Below are 18,830 nucleotides of genomic sequence, written 5' to 3'. Positions count from 1 at the left end.
TATTTTTTCAGGTGAGCACCAGTTGTTCTGGGTTGAGCTCCATGTTACCTGGTTGGCTATGGTTTAGCCTTGGGGGATTTTTTTTCTGCTGTTCCCACCCCTCATGTTTGTGAACTGAGGGACCCTGCGCTTATGGATTTGAGTGAAAGAGTGCTCACTCAGTGCTATAAATAAATTAAGTGTTTTTAGTAAAGCTGCTAGCTGCAAAAAAAGTGCAAGTGCTCTTTAAAAATGTGGATATGTGAATGCAGCGCTGCTTAAAAATATCAATATGAATAAATAAAAGTGTAAAAAACTGACGATCATATACTCATAATTATCATAAAATTATACAAACATATATTTCTAATAATCAAATAAATAGGATTAAATAAATATATTGTGCTTGAAATAAAAGTCCATTAATAAATCCTTCCGGAGTGGTGTGTCCTTCCCCAATATTTATAAAGTGCTTGAGTGCTTGATCTGTGCTTTACATGGGGTTTCCCCCTTCAGATGTCTACTTACCACTAAGTAGATATAAGCAGGCATGAATAATTAGACTTTGCACTCCGCATCTCCAATAAGGGAAGGAAAGAATGTTGCTGGAAGATCAAGGTTCATTCCCCGTGTCCTCAAGGAAAAAGACTATTCATAGTGAAGTTCGTTTAAACATCACATTTATTGGATATACAACGGGGGTTTATACTCACAAACATCACACAGTTACATGCAGGGAATAAAACAGAGCGGCTCGGTGGTGTGCTGATCCCGCAGCATGCAATCCTCCGGCCGGAGATCACGTGGTACTCGCTCTACCTATCGCTATAGTAGCGATAGGTAGAGCGAGTACCACGTGATCTCCGGCCGGAGGATTGCATGCTGCGGGATCAGCACACCACCGAGCCGCTCTGTTTTATTCCCTGCATGTAACTGTGTGATGTTTGTGAGTATAAACCCCCCGTTGTATATCCAATAAATGTGATGTTTAAACGAACTTCACTATGAATAGTCTTTTTCCTTGAGGACACGGGGAATGAACCTTGATCTTCCAGCAACATTCTTTCCTTCCCTTATTGGAGATGCGGAGTGCAAAGTCTAATTATTCATGCCTGCTTATATCTACTTAGTGGTAAGTAGACATCTGAAGGGGGAAACCCCATGTAAAGCACAGATCAAGCACTCAAGCACTTTATAAATATTGGGGAAGGACACACCACTCCGGAAGGATTTATTAATGGACTTTTATTTCAAGCACAATATATTTATTTAATCCTATTTATTTGATTATTAGAAATATATGTTTGTATAATTTTATGATAATTATGAGTATATGATCGTCAGTTTTTTACACTTTTATTTATTCATATTGATATTTTTAAGCAGCGCTGCATTCACATACCCCTCATGTTTACCACTGCTTTGGGACATCCCAATGGTTAAGAAAATCAGGAGCTGTGTCAGTCAATGAACGAGGGAGAAAATTGGATTTTTGTCTTACCGCAAAATCCATTTCTCTGATGTTCATTGACGGACACAGCACCCACCCCTCTGAGGAGTTGGATTTCTTCTGACACTGCTTTTGACAAAACTGAGTGCCTATAGCTGAGAGTGGGAGTATACCCCCTGGGACTGCCCATAGGCGTAGCCAAGCTTTTTTTCTGCCTAGAGTCCTACTCCTGTAGGGAGCAGTATAACCCAATGGTTAAGAAAATCAGGAGCTGTGTCCATCAATGAACATCAGAGAAATTGATTTTACGGTAAGACAAAAATCCCTTTTTTTTTTTTTCTTTAGTTCACTGCCTTGGCAGTAACTGTGAAAGGGTTAAAAGAGCCCAGGTTTCAGTGAGTATTGTTACTGATAAATTTTTATAGCCACCTCAAGGCAATCTGCAGTTTCTTCCTAGAGAGTAGAGTGATTACAGTGATTCAGCTGAAGGTTAAGCAGAACTCCTGCCAAAATCCCCCCCCCCCCCCCGTGCAGTGGGGTTGTGTCCACACTGCATGGGTTACCTGCTCGTTTTGTTAGGGGAGAGGACCATGTTATACCGTTCTGACTCGTTAAGTTATACTTATCCGACCCGTTGTTCCTCCCTGCCCAAAACCAGTCAGGCACCCCCATGCTCCAGTGGTCTTACAAATGGACTGTTCTTGATGTCAACACGCCCCTTGCACACTCCATAGCCCGAAACAATCCATCGCTGGACCATGGGAGAGCGTGGTTTTCTGAAAGATCAACATATCAGGTAAGTATGAACTGTGTGCTCACCCCTAGAAAAAAATGAGAATTTGACCCATGCAATGCGGGCATGGCCCCACTGCATGGGGAAAAATATTTTTGCATGAAAAATATTTTGGGCTTTGAATGTTTCTCTGTACTACTGGGCGCTGTGTGCTTGCAAAGTGGTGAGAAATGAAAATACCCAAAATTGTAAAAAAAGTAATACAAAAAAGAATGTTGCAGGCAATCAATTCAAAGTAATAAATGCACCAGGTTGTGATACCTATTACAGGTCATTCTGTCAGTACTGGCTTTTAAGAAGCGGGGGGGTATTCCATGTTTTAATAAATGTGAGGTGGGAAAAAAAACTGTACACAACACATGTACTGTGTACACTGCATACACCAAACTGTACATTACATTTCTTTGTAATCCATTTTTTTGTCTGAAATCCATTTTGGCTTCATTATAGATCCCTGTCTTTTCCATCCCCCTCCAATTTACCTTATGTTGGATTTCTTTCAGTTTAATGGTGTCTTTAGACAAATCCTTACTGCTTTTAGATAAATTTGCTAGCAATAGTACAGTAGATGTAAAGTACAGTAGAAGATTAATAGTTGCTTTGACTTATTACTTTTTTTTGTGCAGTATTCATTGACATAACAGAAGACTATCAATAAGCATCCACTTGTTTTATTTTGCTTTCAAAACTGTAAACCCCCTATTATATTTGTCAGTAAGTATATTTTGGTTCAAACATACAGTTTCTTAATCTGTTAATGTTTTTACTCTAGGAAAGAGACAAGGTGATGCCTCTCATTATCCAGGGCTTTAAGGATGCAGCAGAAGAAGCAGGAACATCTGTTACCGGAGGTCAGACCGTGCTGAATCCTTGGGTAGTTCTGGGAGGAGTGGCTACAACGGTTTGCCAGCCTAATGAATTCATTATGTAAGTTCATATCTGAATTTATTATAGAATATAATCTACACCCAAGATGTGTTACTTCACTGTTCACTAAATTGATTCTTCCTTTTGTGGATATAGTGTATAGGACTATATATTATTTGTGGGGTCTGATCCGGTAGTAAAGTTACTGTGTAAAATGCAGTAACCCTTAATGAGCAATTATACATGATCTGTTTTTAAAATGGTGACCTTACACTTGACCTCCTCCCCATCCCACCCGGTCCCGCTGTACCAGATTGCCCCGATCCCCCGTTGTCAGGCACTGAAAAGCCACTTCACTGATTCTGGATATTTGTAATTCATACTGGCTAAGCATTGTGGACACATGATTATGCCTGCGGGGGTTTCATATCCCTGGACCGGTGAAGCAGATTTTTGGTGTCTGTCAATGAGGGATTGCAGCAATCTGGTACAGCGGGACCAGATGGGGAGGGAGTCCAGTGTAAGGTCACCTTACAAGATTGTCTGTAAAGGCGAACTTGCACTTTATCTGCAGCCCATTATAAACAAATGGACTTCCTTTATTACTAAGCATGTTAACACAAATACAGTAATGCATCATAGCGACCTGGTCAGGGCTGAAAAGTGACGTGGCCTTTGTGTCTGTGGGAACACATGGGTGTGCTATCTCCTTCTGCCCTCTAGTAATAACACTACCACTGTTTAGGTTGTTCCCTACATTGCCAGGGGGCTGAAATGTGTCTAGGATTATTGACACCGAATGTTGTAGTGTGTCCCTGCCCCCTGTTCAAACACACAATAATAAACATATCAACCCACTAAAGTAATAAGGTATGTTGAACCTCACCTTAAAATGGGAATCAATTAAGTGGTAGCACAGTCCAACATACAAATGTGACAGTCCAAGATACAAAAGTATTTAGACAGCATGCAGGAGTATTTAGACAGCATGCAGGATATTTTAAACTTTGAATAACCCATTTTCTGTTCTAAATTACCCATACCTTTTTTATATTTTTACTTTATAGTAATTTTGCATATGCTGCATAATAAAATGTTCTGATATAAATTGTGTAACAGGCCTTTGTAGGAGGTAAATGAAAAATGCTTGACTGTCTCTTTAGCATACTCAGTGCCTGCCAGCAGATGGCGTGCTAACACATCATAACAGAAGTCCTTCTAGTAAAGCGGAATCCTGCACTGTTTTAGGTTTTGTTCTCAGAATCCCTATTTCTAATCTTGATTTCCTGATCAGAAAGACATATGTCCAAGGAAGATTGTTTTTGAAATACATGCTTAAAGCGTATCTATCGAAGGTCAAAATTTAAAACCATTCATTCTTTTCAACATTATATTTCAATTATTTCTAGCTTACTCCTTATAATCTGAACAGTCTTGACATTTGTAAGCTCACTTTATGAAGATACCCACACATTTACTTCCTTGAATTCTGTGACACATATTTATTATGCCCCGTGAGTGGGCATTTCTGTGTTATAGAATTCAAAGATCCTGTGTTCTAAACTACAGTGCCGAGAGGAGCTTCAGATGGCAGTCAATACAGGAAACACATCTCATTATTTTTCTTGGCGCACAAAGTGCTAGATTATTGCTTTTAGACTGACACTATCCTATTAAGTAGTAGTTTTAGTGGGAATACAGGTTGCAATGCCACATTTTACTAGCAGTAGCACCTTCTGGTGACATTTTGTATCACTCCTTATTGAAACTAATGTTTTATGGCCATATCACAGACTTAGGGGCTCATTTATAACAAAGACCAAGAAAACACTATCTGCTCTCTGTTATACACTGCTTTCCTACACACACCACAGCCCATACTATTTATAAAATAAGTGCGGAGTGTGTAGCATTTGGAGTTGTAAAGCAGTATTAGGGCTCTTTCACACGGCCGCTCCGCTTGTCCGCAAATCATCCTATTTTTTTGCGGATGATTTGCGGACATAATGTAAGTCAATGGCATTGCGGATGTCAGCGGAATACCATCCGCTGACATCCGATTTTCTTCCTTTCAGTTCTGTTCCGTTTTTTGGAACGGAACAGAACCCTATTTTTCCTCCGTGTAAAAAACGGAAAGGAAGGAAAATCGGATGTCAGCGGTGTCATCCGCTGACATCCGCAATGTCCATAGACTTACATTATGTCCGCATATCATCCGCAAACGGATGGGATGATATGCGGACACACGGAGCGGATGACAGAAATGTCATCCGCTCCGTGAAAAAAAAAAGTCCCGCAGCGGAGCTTTCACATGGAGCGGCCGTGTGAAAGAGCCCTAAAACTCAAAAACAAACATTTTATAAATTGCAGTTTAGATGGACTTGACTAACAAAAAACGCTGAGCTGCAACTAACATTAAGTAGTTTAAACAAACATTTTTTTCTCTACGTTCATTGACAGACACAGCTCTTCATCTTCTTGACCATAGGGTTATACTGCCCCCTACAGGAGTAGGGCACTAGGCAGAGAAAAAGCTTTAACGCGCCTATGGGGTAGTCCCTGGGGGTATACTCCCACTTCCTGCTCTAAGTATTCAGTTTTTTTTTTTCTGCCTAGTCAGCAGTAAGGACCTAGTTCCTTGCTGGGATCTCTGGTCCTGGCCATTTTTTCTTTTTACGTTAAATGTTTTCCACTTTTTATTATTTTGTTCCTGTGAGAGCTACAATCAAGTGCTGGACTGGGCGACAAACTGGATAATATAGATCCTTGGGGGTCCCCCCAGTCCGGCCAGCGAACACGTGCAGACCGCAGCTCCGCACTAGGTCGGCTGCAACCTAGCCCCACTGGACGGGGGCTGGCCTGCGAGTTAAACTTTGTTTCGCGAGGGCGCATACGAACTGGCTTCGGCCTGAGTCAGAGCATTTCCTCCTGGCTGACAGCACCCACATTACGATGGAGCAGTGTCCTTTCCAGGGCGGTGCCCATCCTGTTCCTGGTGTGGTAATTGGCTTTTCCTCCACTACCCCTGGAGGCTTTTGAGATGGACGTGGGCCCCTCCCTGGGATGGTCTGACCCCCAGGTTCCCATCCCCCCCCCCCCCAGCCCCTCTAAAATTTCAGTCACTGTGGGTCTTTGGGCCCTCCTCCCCTCCCTGGGTGAGGTTATGAGCTGGCTGTTGCCACGTGCTCTTAAGGGGGGCTGGTTGCAATTGCTGCTGACCAGGTTTTCCTGGAGCGCAACAGGGGGGTTGAGCAGGGTTTGTGACTAGGGCAGGAATGTCCTCTGGGCTCCCTGCCGCGGTTGTTTGGCCAAAAATTTAGGCCACAGCTTTGTGGCCTACTCGCTGAAAACTATGTGAGGCGGCCCCTGTGAGGGTGGCTGATGCCACTGCCTCCGTTTTGGTCATCCACCTTCCCCTCCACTGCCCCGCAGGTCTGCTCCGCAGGGGCTGGCGGCTGGGCGCCTTCAAGTCCGGTCGGGTCGAGTCGGGCGCTGCCATTGGGAGAACAGCCTCAGTGTGTGTAGCTGAAGCCCCCACTCTTATTTTGGGCACCTTCCGGACTGAGGATCTGTGCAATTGTGGCTGGGCCTGCACAAAAAAATTAGGCCATGGCTTGCAGCCTGTTAGGCCATGTGGTCAGATTGGCACCTCACTTGGAAAGGGTAGTGCTGTGGGGGCGATTCCTTTTTTTTAATGACAGCCTTGCCACCATTGTGTGGCACACCTGCCCTATTTTAGTAAGGATACCCTGCCTGTGCTTCCGCATCACAGCAGGCAGCCCTCTTTTAAGGGGGCTGTGTCCTGTTATCCCCTCTATGGAGGACGACCCTCTTGTTTTTTTCTTTTTTTCTTTTTGCGGGGTCCGATAGGTGGTCCTTTTGTAGGCCATTGGCCTGCAACCCCTTTGCGGGATCAAAGTCAACGGTCTCCCCTGATTGTTTTTCAGGGTGAGCTTAGTATATAGCGACCCTACTGGGCCTGCGTCCACACACACTGAGTGCTCAGATAGTGAGAATGATTCCTCTGCTCCTCTAGCCGTGCTTAACTAGGCACTTGTGGATGCACTGTTTGTGAGAGTGTGAAACTTTAACAATGGAGGTTGTAGCTGATGCCGCGTCGGAGGCACCGGTTTATTTTGGCACCCACAGGCCCTCCAAAGTGGCAGGGGTGTTCCTCTTTCCGAGGAGTCCCTGGCCTTTACAGGTCCAGCTAATAAGATCTTGCCCTGGTGTCGTAAACTCTGACTGGCCGAGTGGGCTAAGCTTTTGCGCCGGAACCTGGAGGAGTAGCAGCTCCCTCCTGCCTCGGTGGAGCTGGCGGATCAGTTGGTCCAATGGCTACAGTTTTTCTGTGACGCCTCTTTGGATGCCGCTCCCTTGCTTTCTAGACTGTCTGTATCAGCAGTGATCCTTTGGTGTGTTATCTGGCTAGAATGCTGGTCTGCGGACCAGGCTTCTAAGAAGGTCTAGTCTGATCTGCCATTCGTGGGGAACATCTGTTTGGAGCTTCCTTGGATGACATCATCAAGGGCCTCACAGGAGGGTACAAGAGTACTCTTCTTCCTAAAACTCCTAGGGGTAAAGAGTCCCGTCGCAGACGGGGGGGACCCTCCTTTGGCAATTTGGCATTTGCTGACCAGCAGACGGTCGTCTCTTCGGACTTGCATGCACTTGTCTGGGTGGGAGGTGTCCTCGGCACAGATTGTGCTCAGGGGGTCTGGACACTGGAAGAGTTCAGACTGCCGATCAATGTACTGGAGCTCCGAGCGATCAGACTTTGGATCATTGCACAAGTCGTCTCCAGGGGTGTCCGGTGCAAACTCAATCAGACAATGCCACGGGCGTGGCCTGTATCAACACCAAGGAGGCACAAGAAGTGTTCTGGCAACTCAGGAAGTAGCCGGCATTCTAAGGTGGGCAGAAAGATTAATTCCAGCCCTTTCTGCTGTGCACATTCCAGGGGGTGGAAAATTGGCAACCAGACTACCTGTCGACAGGCGTTAGACCCTGGAGAATGGTCTCTTCATCCGGAGGTGTTCTATCAGTTGTGTCTCCAGTGGGGTACCCCAGAGGTGGATCTGTTGGCCTCTCACCTCAACAGGAAGATTCAGAGGTTTGTGGCATGATCTCGGGATCCTCTAGCCATTGCTACAGATGCTTTAGTGGCTCCTTGGAGTCGGTATCGTCTGATTTACGCCTTTTCTCCTCTCCAGCTTCTGCCTAGACTTCTATGCAGGATAAAGGCAGAAGGGATTCCGGTCATCCTAGTGGCTCCAGACTGGCCTTGACGGTCTTGGTACGCAGATCTGGTACTTCTGGTCTTTGATGCTCAATGGAGACTCCCTCTCAGGGAAGATCTGCTGGCTTTGAAAGCTTGTCTGTTGAAAGCCAGGTGCTAAAGGACAGAGGGTTATCTAGAAAATTGTATAGTAACCGCGCTAATGGAAATAAATGTAGCTGCAACTTCAAGTGTGACCACACCCAAATAAATTAATGTCCATAATAAAGTCCAAAATTAATGAAATTAAACAGTGATGTGTAGAACCAATGATTTCAATCCAGGCTCCCAATGGTAATGTGCTTACCAAAAAATTAAATAAATGAAGCAAGGAATCCAAACCAAGATCTTGACAGCTTGACTGTAGATACCATTGGTTGAACTCACACAGAGTAAATAATGTGGAATCATGAAATTAAAAAAGAAAAAACGCCATAGCATAAAACCCCACAACACAATAAAAATATGTAAAAATGTTGCGTTGCACTCACAAAATAATTCCAAACTCCAGTGAAAAATCCAAAAATATATATTGTTTTGCTTAACCAATTAAAGCAAAGTGAATAAGTGAAATCCACCACCGATAATTGCGCTGCTTACCAGAACACAAATTGAATCAGCATAAAGGAGTGCAATATGAAGAGTGAAGCCCAGTGAAGAAGGAATATGTGTAGGTACTCCTTACCAGAAAGTGATTAGAAGCAATCATATAAACCACAATGACAGACTGGTGCTCTATCCACCACCGATCTTAACGCCTCTTACCAGACTTCAAATGTAAATACACTTCTAGGAAATCTGAAGTTGGGAGAGTAAAGCCTCGTACACACGCAACGAATTTCCGCCGACCGGTTGTCCGTCTTGTCCAGAGTGGTGTCTGTTGGTTGGAATGTGCTCTAGACTGCACACGAATTTTCCCGTACGACAGAATTCTACTTCAGAAGTGATGTCATGTGTTGGATTGCTTTGTATGTGTTCTTTCATCTCTGAGCATGCCTAGTCTTGCTCATAAGATTTTTCCCCATCGAAATATGTACTAATGAGACGAAAATCGGACGTGTTTTGATGGTCGACAAAAATTATATAGCCTGCACACCAGGATTTTTTTGGCCGAAAAGTCGGTTGTCGGAAGCACCATACTAACAAGCCGAAAATCGGCAGATCGTTCGTCGGACGAAAATTCCCGGCCAAATTTTTACTCGTGTGTACGGGGCTTTACACAGGCTCCAAACGAAGTACTCCAGAAAACAAGCCCCAATGGATATCCCCACCATAAAGGGAAAAGAGACGCCATAGTGTAAAATCGTAAAGACTTATTTATTGGTAAAAAAGGTAACAAACTCACATGCAGGAAATAAAGTATCGCTTGCGTATGCCGCCGGCCGGACGGCTGCGCACGTCCGCACTTCCTGGACGCTCAAGGGGATGACGTCAGTCTGTCATTTGTGGTTTATATGATTGCTTCTAATTTTTATGCTAAGTTTTAGGCTATGGCGTTTTTTTCTTTTTTAATTTCATGATTCCACATTATTTACTCTGTGTGAGTTCAACCAATGGTATCTACAGTCAAGCTGTCAAGATCTTGGTTTGGATTCCTTGCTTTATTTGTTTAACTTTTTGGTAAGCACATTACCATTGGGAGCCTGGATTGAAATCATTGGTTCTACACATCACTGTTTATTTTCATCAATTTTGGACTTTATTATGGACATTAATATTGTCTACATATGAAGGATTAGCGCGACTTGATTATTTACAGAGGCTTATCTGCCTCCCCTAGCTTTTACCAGCGTAGGCGATTCCTACGCTGTTAAAAGCTAGAAAATCTACTTCTAGGAAGATCTACCATCGTACCTGGAAGACGTACATTGCGTGGTGTGAATCCCTCCGGGTTCACCCTCGTTCCTTTTCGGTGGCTCGGATCTTGGCTTTCCTCCAACAAGGGGTTGTGCAGCGCCTGGCCTTGAGTACCATCAAGGGCCAGGCCTCGGCCTTGGCAGGTTTTTTTTTCAATGCCCATTGTCCATATACTCCTTGGTGCGTACTTTTCTCCAGCGTGTGGGACACTTGGTTCCTCGAGTGCAGTCTCCATTACCGACGTGGGACCTCCAATTTGGTGTTGTCAGTTCTACAGAAGCCTCCCTTTGAAAATATTCGGGAGATTCCACTGCCTACGTAGTCTCAAAAGGTGGCCATTACTTCGGCGCGCAAGGTGTCTGAACTGGCGGCGTCTTGTCGCTCACCTTACCGGGTGGTTCTGTGTCCATGTCCGTCTTTCCTTCTGAAGGTTGTCTCTGACTTTCATCTGAATGAAGACATTGTGTTGTCCTCCCTGTGTCCCAAGCCTAAGCATCCTAAGGATGTGGTTCGGGCAATAAAGGTGTATCTGCCAGCTACGGAATCTTTTAGGAAATCAAACTCACTATTTGTCCACACGGATGGACCTCGCAAGGGGGTTGGTTGCTTCTGCTGCGACCATTTCCAGGTGGAACAGACAGACTGTGGTTCAGGCTTATTTTATTAAGGGTCGGGTTCCTTCTTTCCCTGTCAAGGCACACTCTACTCGGTAGGGATAATAGGCCGATACATCGGGGGCCGATGTGCACTTTCCCCGATATATTGGTATCGGCCCCGGAAATGGCTGATATTGCCGATATTTTTGTGACGTCGTTCTGCCTTCTTAGGCCGCCTCCCTTGCCTGGACAGCCTCGTCTGCAGTCGTGACTAGTCTCGCTGGAGTGTATCAGCCATACACCCACCCACAGCAGCCCGGTGCCAGCCAGCCACCCACATCCACAGGCCCTGTACCAGCCAGCCAGCCACGGGCCCTGTACCAGCCAGCCAGCCACGGGCCCTGTACCAGCCAGCCAGCCACGGGCCCTGTACCAGCCAGCCAGCCACGGGCCCTGTACCAGCCAGCCAGCCACGGGCCCTGTACCAGCCAGCCAGCCACGGGCCCTGTACCAGCCAGCCAGCCACGGGCCCTGTACCAGCCAGCCAGCCACGGGCCCTGTATCAGCCAGCCAGCCACGGGCCCTGTATCAGCCAGCCAGCCACAGGCCCTGTATCAGCCAGCCAGCCACAGGCCCTGTATCAGCCAGCCAGCCACAGGCCCTGTATCAGCCAGCCAGCCACAGGCCCTGTATCAGCCAGCCAGCCACAGGCCCTGTATCAGCCAGCCAGCCACAGGCCCTGTATCAGCCAGCCAGCCACAGGCCCTGTATCAGCCAGCCAGCCACAGGCCCTGTATCAGCCAGCCAGCCACAGGCCCTGTATCAGCCAGCCAGCCACAGGCCCTGTATCAGCCAGCCACAGGCCCTGTATCAGCCTGCCAACCACAGGCCCTGTACCAGCCAGCCAGCCACAGGCCCTGTACCAGCCAGCCACAGGTCCTGTACCAGCCAGCCAGCCACAGGCCCTGTACCAGCCAGCCAGCCACAGGCCCTGTACCAGCCAGCCACAGGCACTGTACCAGCCAGCCACAGGCACTGTACCAGCCACCCACAGGCCCTGTACCAGCCAGCCACCCACAGCCCCTGTGCCACCCACCACAGGGTGCCAGACAGCCAGCCACCCACCCACAGATAGGGTGCCAGACAACCAGCCACCCACAGATAGGGTGCCAGACAGCCAGCCGCCCACAGGCCCTGTACCAGCCAGCCACCAACAGCCCCTGTGCCCGCCAGCCACCCACCACAGGGTGCCAGCCACCCACCACAGGTTCCAGCCAGCCAGCCACCCACCACAGGGTGCCAACAAGCCAGCCATTAAGCATAAAACAAAAATTAACATGTTCAGTACCAGATTTGTCTTTATTTTTAAAAACTTTAAATGTACAAAATATCGGCCCATATCGGCCGATACCGATATGTTGTGACCAAAATATCAGTATCGGTATCGGCCCTGAAAAAACCATATCGGTCTATCCCTACTACTCTGGCGCTTAGTGCCTCCTGGGCCTTCCATCATCAGGCTTCAGTGATGCAAGTTTGCAGGTGGCTACCTGGTCGTCTGCGCACCCATTCACAAAGTTTTATAAAGTGGATGTGTTGGCATCTGCAGATGCTTCTTTTGGCCGCAAAGTTTTGCAGGCTGCTGTTGAGCGAACTTGTCCTCTTTAAGGGGGTTTTTTCAGGTGAGCTCCAGTTGTTGACAGTTGAGCTCCAGGTTACCTTGGTTGGCTTTGTTTAGCCTTGGGGAAGTTTGTTTTTTCTGCTGTTCCCACACCTCATGTTTGACACTGCTTTGGGACGTCCCTACGGTCAAGAAGATGAAGAGCCATGTCTGTCAATGAACGAAAGAGAAGTGGGATTTTTGTCTTACCTTAAAATGCATTTCTCTGATGTTCATTGACGAACACAGCACCCACCCCTTTATAGAGTTGTGTTTTTTTTCCTTCTGACACTGCTTGTTACAAAACTGAATACCTAAAGCAGGAAGTGGGACTATACCCCCAGGGACTGCCCCATAGGTGTGTTCAAGGTTTTTCTCTGCCTAGTGCCCGACTCCTGTAGAAAGCCGTATAACCCTATGGTCAAGAAGATGAAGAGCTGTGTCCACCAATGAACATCAGAGAAATGGATTTTACGGTAAGACAAAAATCCAATTTTTTCCCTTTTGAAATTAAAGTTTTAAATAAAAGCGGACAATTGTAAGCATCCCTGTCTGTGGTAAATGGTTTCTCTCAACCCTCTAACTGCTACTTTGTCTGTACAGCTTAGTCTGTTAAAGGAAGTTGAAATTAACAGACTTACAGGTGAAAATAAAGGAAAAAAGCCTGAAAAGGAAAACAAATGCAGCCACCAGATCTAAGAATTGTCGAGGTGCAATATAATACGTTTTTGTTTTGGGTTATTTAGAATACCACTTTAAGCATAAAACATGAATTCCTTCATTCTACTTTAGAGTACCAGAGCTGGCAGAGCACATTTGTAAAGCACCTCCCTCTGCTTTTACTTTTTTTTTTCCAATTAACAGTATGAGACGACCAGTCCCCAGGTGAATGTAAAAAGTCCTGAAAAAAATTTCCATAAGTTTTTGCTTTGGCATTCTTTGGTCTGGAAAACGATATCTAGTACAAGTTATGAAAAATGTTTACCTTTTAACATGACCAACATATTGAATATTTGATGTAAATAGTAATTTTGTATGTGCACAGGCCAGACAATGCTGTGCCAGGAGATGTACTTGTGCTCACAAAACCTTTGGGAACTCAAGTTGCAGTAGCAGTTCATCAGTGGCTGGATATTGTAAGTATACTGCTGCATACTATAGAATAGTGTCAACTTCTTTTCAACAATTTTCTGTTCCTTTTAGTTTGATTTGCTATTCTTTTAATATTATGAATTGTCCAGTGTGAAGCCTGTTTGTAGATTTACAAGAAATTGTGTCCCATCCTTCTCCCTTTTTTATTATTTATGTATATGCTCATCTTTGTGTTATCCAAGTGCTTCAAAGAGGTAGTTGTGGCACTTTGTTTTAATAAGATAACAAGTGGGCTATATATTAAGCTGCACTTTTTTTTTTTTTATTGTTCTAAAGAGTTCCTGTATTGACACATTAAAGGTGTTGTCCAGCTGTTGAAAAAAAACATGTTTTTAATGATCTATATATATAATGATATTTAATGAGATTGATCGATATATTAAATTACTTTTAATATATAGACACCTACCTATCCAGGGAGCCCGCGATGTCCCAGGGAGCCCGCTTTGTGCCGGGTGCTGCCGCCGCCATTCACTATAAGGCTATAAGGGAAACTGGCAATGAAGCCTTTCGGCTTACCCCGCCGGTTCCCTACTGCGCATGTGCGAAGCACGCTGCACCTTCTCATTGGCTCAGTGGCGGGGGAAGGAGAAAGGGGACAGAACTTCTCTTCTGAGGGACAGCGCCGTGGTGCTGTCTCTCGGAAGTGGGGAAGGGTACCTGTCAAAAACAGGTACCTCACCCCCTGAAAGGTGCCAAATGTGGCACCGGGGGGGGGGGGGGAGGAAGCAGATGAGCAGAAGTTCCACTTTTGGGTGGAACTCCGCTTTAATAAAATGTATTATCACTTGAAACAAGAATTAGTTACTTTAAAGTCCTACAAATAACAAAAGGGTGTTGCTGCTTAGATGCTTCTAGCTACTTTACAAACCTGGTTTGATTTAGCACCAACTAGAAAGGTTAAAAGGCTGTTGATTCTTAAAAGCAGAATCTCAGAACATACTTTTTTAATACATTTATTTTAATAAAAAATGTTATTTTGTTCCTGATATAAAGACCATAACTTTCTGTACATCACTCAGTGAAGCTTGTACCAACGGGAAATACAGAGAGTAATAAACTGTCTGGCGAAAAAAGAAATTCCAAGCATCCTCTAAAAGGGTAACAGACATCTGCCATGGAAAATGAAAAATCACAGTGCATGTTCTGCTAATAGATAAATTGTGTCTTTCACAAGCACCTAAACAGGTAATAAGCTCAAATCGTTAGACTGAGTAAATGTGGATACAAAAGTAAATGGCCAGTTTAGGTTTGTCTTCATGTTATTTCTTCAGTGCATTCATAAATTATTCAGATTCCCCCTTCACTTTTTTCAATTTTGTTATGTTGTGGCCTGATACTACATTTGTTTAAAGAAGAACTCCAACTTTTCCACCCCCAAAAAAAAAACAGATGCATTGTGCGTGTAATTGAATCACAACCCCACTGTCAGTTTGAGTGTAACATACCCCCTTTAGCTGTATACAGAAGGCTTCTATGTCTGTGATGTCATTCCTCCTCCTGGCTGGATTTTAAAGTTCTCTGACTTTGTTTCCTTCCTTTGCCAGTTCTGATACTAAATTTATCATGATCCTTTAAACCTCTATAGCTTCAGGGCGGGCTATGAAGTAATTTATACCAGTCCTGGGAGTTGATGTGGGTGGGTCCTGGGGATACTGTAGGTGGAAAGTGTAAATTAGAGCTGCACGATTCTGGCAAAAATGAGAATCTTGATTTGTTTTTTTTTTTTGGTTAGAATCAAGATCACGATTCTCAATCTTTTTTTATTTTAAAGATATATATACACACGTGTGTGTGTGTGTGTGTGTGTGTGTGTGTATATGTATATATATATATATATATATATATATATATATATATATATATATATTTATATATAATATATAATGTTTTTACTAACCATTTGCAATAAAGCTGTGACTAGGCCCCCCCCCCGTCATGGATTACCCCTGGGTACTGCTGTCTGGCAGGTACTGCTGGCTGGTGAGTACTTCTGTGGGTACTGCTGGCTGGTGGGTACTGCTGCGGATACTGTTGGTGGTGAGTACTGCTGTGGGTACTGTTGGTGGTGGGTACTGCTGTGGTTACTGCTGTGTGTACTGTTGGTGGTGGGTAGTGCTGCGGATACTGTTGGTGGTGGGTAATGCTGTGGATACTGTTGGTGGTGGGTAATGCTGCGGGTACTGTTGGTGGTGGATAGTGCTGTGGGTACTGTTGGTGGTAGGTAGTGCTGCGAGTCGTGATCGACCGATTATCGGCAAAGCCGATATATCGAGGGCCTATCTGCACTTTCCCCGATATATCAGTGACCGATATATGCCTGCAGCTAGAGGCATCACCCTGGTACCGGCGTCCATAGCCGACGGTCGGCTGTCTTGTAATGGCAACCAATGCGGCTGAGAAGCCGCTCAGCTGTCATTACAAGGAGTGGGAGGGGACGTTCCCCCCCTCCCGCTGCCTTCCGCTCCCGTTCCACTGGGAGACCCGGGCAATCAGCCTGCAGGACCGCCAAAGACCCGATCAAAGCCGCATTCGTCTCTGATTGGGTCTCCATGTAAAAACCCGGAAGTGATGTCATGACATCACTTCCGGGTACTCGGTGCCAGATTCAAAACCATGACAGCATTCAAAACAGCCAAATTTGGCGTTTTTAAATGCTTTTAAGTGCAGAGAGGAGGGGTTTGGGGTCTTTTAGACCCCCAGATCCCTCCACAAGAGTACCTGCCAAGTGATGAAAAAAAAAATGTTTTTAAATGTACGAAAATATCGGCCGATACCGATATGCAGTGGACAAAATATTGGTATCGGTATTGGCAACGAAAAACAGATATCCGTTGATTACTAGCTGCGAGTACTGTTGGTGGTGGGTAGTGCTGCGGGTACTGCTGGCGAAGTGTGAGGAGCGGCGCAGAGCCGATGCTTCCTGTAGCTCAGCTCTCCCCGGTTTCCTTTCACAGGCGGAGTGCATTTGAGATCACTCCGCCTGTGACGGAACGGAGCGGGAACTATACAGGAAGCATCGGCTCTGTTCTGTCAGCTCAGCTCTGACACAGACAGCTGCGATATCGCCCGTGTGTCAGCTAGACATCCCAAGTCTCTGGCATGCAGGCTGAACCTGTTTGTGTCATGGACGCATAACACTGAGAATCGTAAACCTTCTGGATTGAGAATGTACGGGGGGGGTGTATCGAGATCGCGATTCTAATACAATTAATCGTGCAGCTCTAGTTTAAATGTATCACACCTTCTCCTGTGTCATTCCTGTCTTGCAGCTTGCCAAAGAATAACGGCTTACTGCAAGACTACTTAGGAAGGGCTATGGGAGGTTATTATTAAGGGGTTTCCTTCATATGTAAATTAATTACTTTACAGAGAGCAGGGCTATGGAAGGGCGGGATCTGAGGAGTGGAACTCTCCCTGTCTACACTGGTCGGCATATTTTACTGGGCGGGATTGAATTATATATGTCATCCATTCAATCCTTCAGAACAGCCTGTGTATATTATTGGATTCCTTCCTGAATAATGCTGTGATCTGTAAACGGGGTACTTGGGATGTTTGGACCGGGCGGGAAGAAAGTTACATAATTTGCAGAGTCTGAAAGAATACAAAAGGAAGTGTTACAGACTCTAGCTGCTGCAGGAAGTGGCTGTGAAAGGGACAGAGTCTATTAGCAGAATATACAGAGTGTCACATGACACAAAGCCAAAGCTAAACCCAGCATATCAGGGGATCTGCAGACAACAGAGCAACATTTTACAGAGGTATGATCAATCCCATTCAGTTCTAGTGAAACGAAAGTTAGAATTCATCTTTATATTCATTTTTTTTTTTTTTTCTAAACACAGTACTCCATAAGGACAAAGTGAAAAAAGATCTTTAGAAAGGTCTATGAATTTAATAAAAATAAAAAACAGAAATATCACAATGGCATAAGTATTCAGACCCTTTGCAACAACACTTGAAATGTAACTGTTTCCTCATTTCAAAAGTTTTTGCAACCTCCAAGCTGGCTTTCATGTGTTTTGAACTGAGGAGAGGCTTCCATCTAGCCACTCTGCCATAAAGCCCAGATCGGCGGAGGGCTGCAGTGATGGTTGTCCTTCTGGAACTTTGTCCCATCTCCACACAGGATCTCCTGGAGCTCAGTCAGAGTGACTATTGGGTTCTTGGTCACCTCTCTTACTAAGGCCTTTCTCCCCCATTTGCTCAGTTTGGTTGGGTGACCAGCTCTTGGAAGAGTCCTAGTTGTGTCAAACTTCTACCATTTGAGAATTATGAAGGCCACTGTGCTCTTTGAAACCTTTTTGTGCTGCAGAGTTTTTTTGTAGCATTCCCCCGATCTGTGCCCTGCAATATTCTTGTCTCTGAGCTCTGCAGGCAGCGTCTTTTTGACCTCTTGACTTTTGCACTGATACAGTATGCATTGTCAGCTGTGAGGGGTTTTATAGAAAGGTGTGTGCCTTTCCAAATCATGTCCAATAAATTAGGGATGCACCGAAATGAAATTCTTGGCTGAAGGCCGAATACCGAACGCGGTGTTTTGCATTTTTTCCATTTATTTTGCCAATTTTTTGTCCTCTCTCTTGTCCTCTCGTGTCTCTCTCTCTCTCTCTTGTCCTCTCACTCTCTCTCTCTCTCTCTTGTCCTCTCATGTCTCTCTCTCTCTCTCTCTCTCTCTCTCTCTCTCTTGTCCTCTCATGTCTCTCTCTCTCCCTAAATGTTACTGTAGGGAATGGGATTCAGTGCACACTGCAGCCTTGTACCATAGGGTTAATGTTAGTGACACTGTAGGGATTGGGAAGGATGCTGGGAATGGAAATCAGGAAGCATGCAGGCAGCCTTGTAAATTTTAATTGCAGATACAGGGCACTGGGCAGGTCAGGGTTAATGTGGTAACATCAATTACTCAGTGACAGTCAGTCAGTGTCAGTGTGGACTCGATCAGATTATACAGTGACAGACAGTCTCTCATAGTGGTGGTAGTAGGAGGCTGGAGGTGGACTAGTAGTAGCCTGGAAAGGAGCACAGCCGCATACATACATTACTCACTCGTGCACTGCAGCCAATCACGCCGTGAGTAGCGGCACAGCGGAACCAATCAGGTGTGCAGGCACGCGTGATTGGTTCGCTGTGCAGCTTATCACGGCGTGATTGGCTTCCTGAATGTGCCATTGAAAAAACTAGGGAGGAGAGTA

General features: G+C 45.3%; 1 protein-coding gene across 2 annotated transcripts in view; it reads left to right on the top strand.

Moving 5' to 3' along the window:
* The window catches only part of SEPHS1 (selenophosphate synthetase 1), a 118,157-nt gene that overhangs the window by 84,379 nt on the left and 14,948 nt on the right, over positions 1–18,830 (top strand). For both annotated transcript variants that reach the window (XM_082257138.1, XM_082257137.1), the window contains exons 5-6: positions 2,995–3,149; positions 13,526–13,616. In XM_082257138.1, the coding sequence (XP_082113264.1) occupies positions 2,995–3,149; positions 13,526–13,616 (246 nt within the window). The remainder of the gene's footprint in view (positions 1–2,994; positions 3,150–13,525; positions 13,617–18,830) is intronic.

Source organism: Pelophylax lessonae, assembly GCF_965119305.1.
Source record: "Pelophylax lessonae genome assembly, chromosome: 4".
Taxonomy (NCBI): Eukaryota; Metazoa; Chordata; class Amphibia; order Anura; family Ranidae; genus Pelophylax; species Pelophylax lessonae.
The sequence above is the reverse complement of the archived record's forward strand: the minus strand, read 5'-3'. Positions and strand labels throughout refer to the sequence as shown.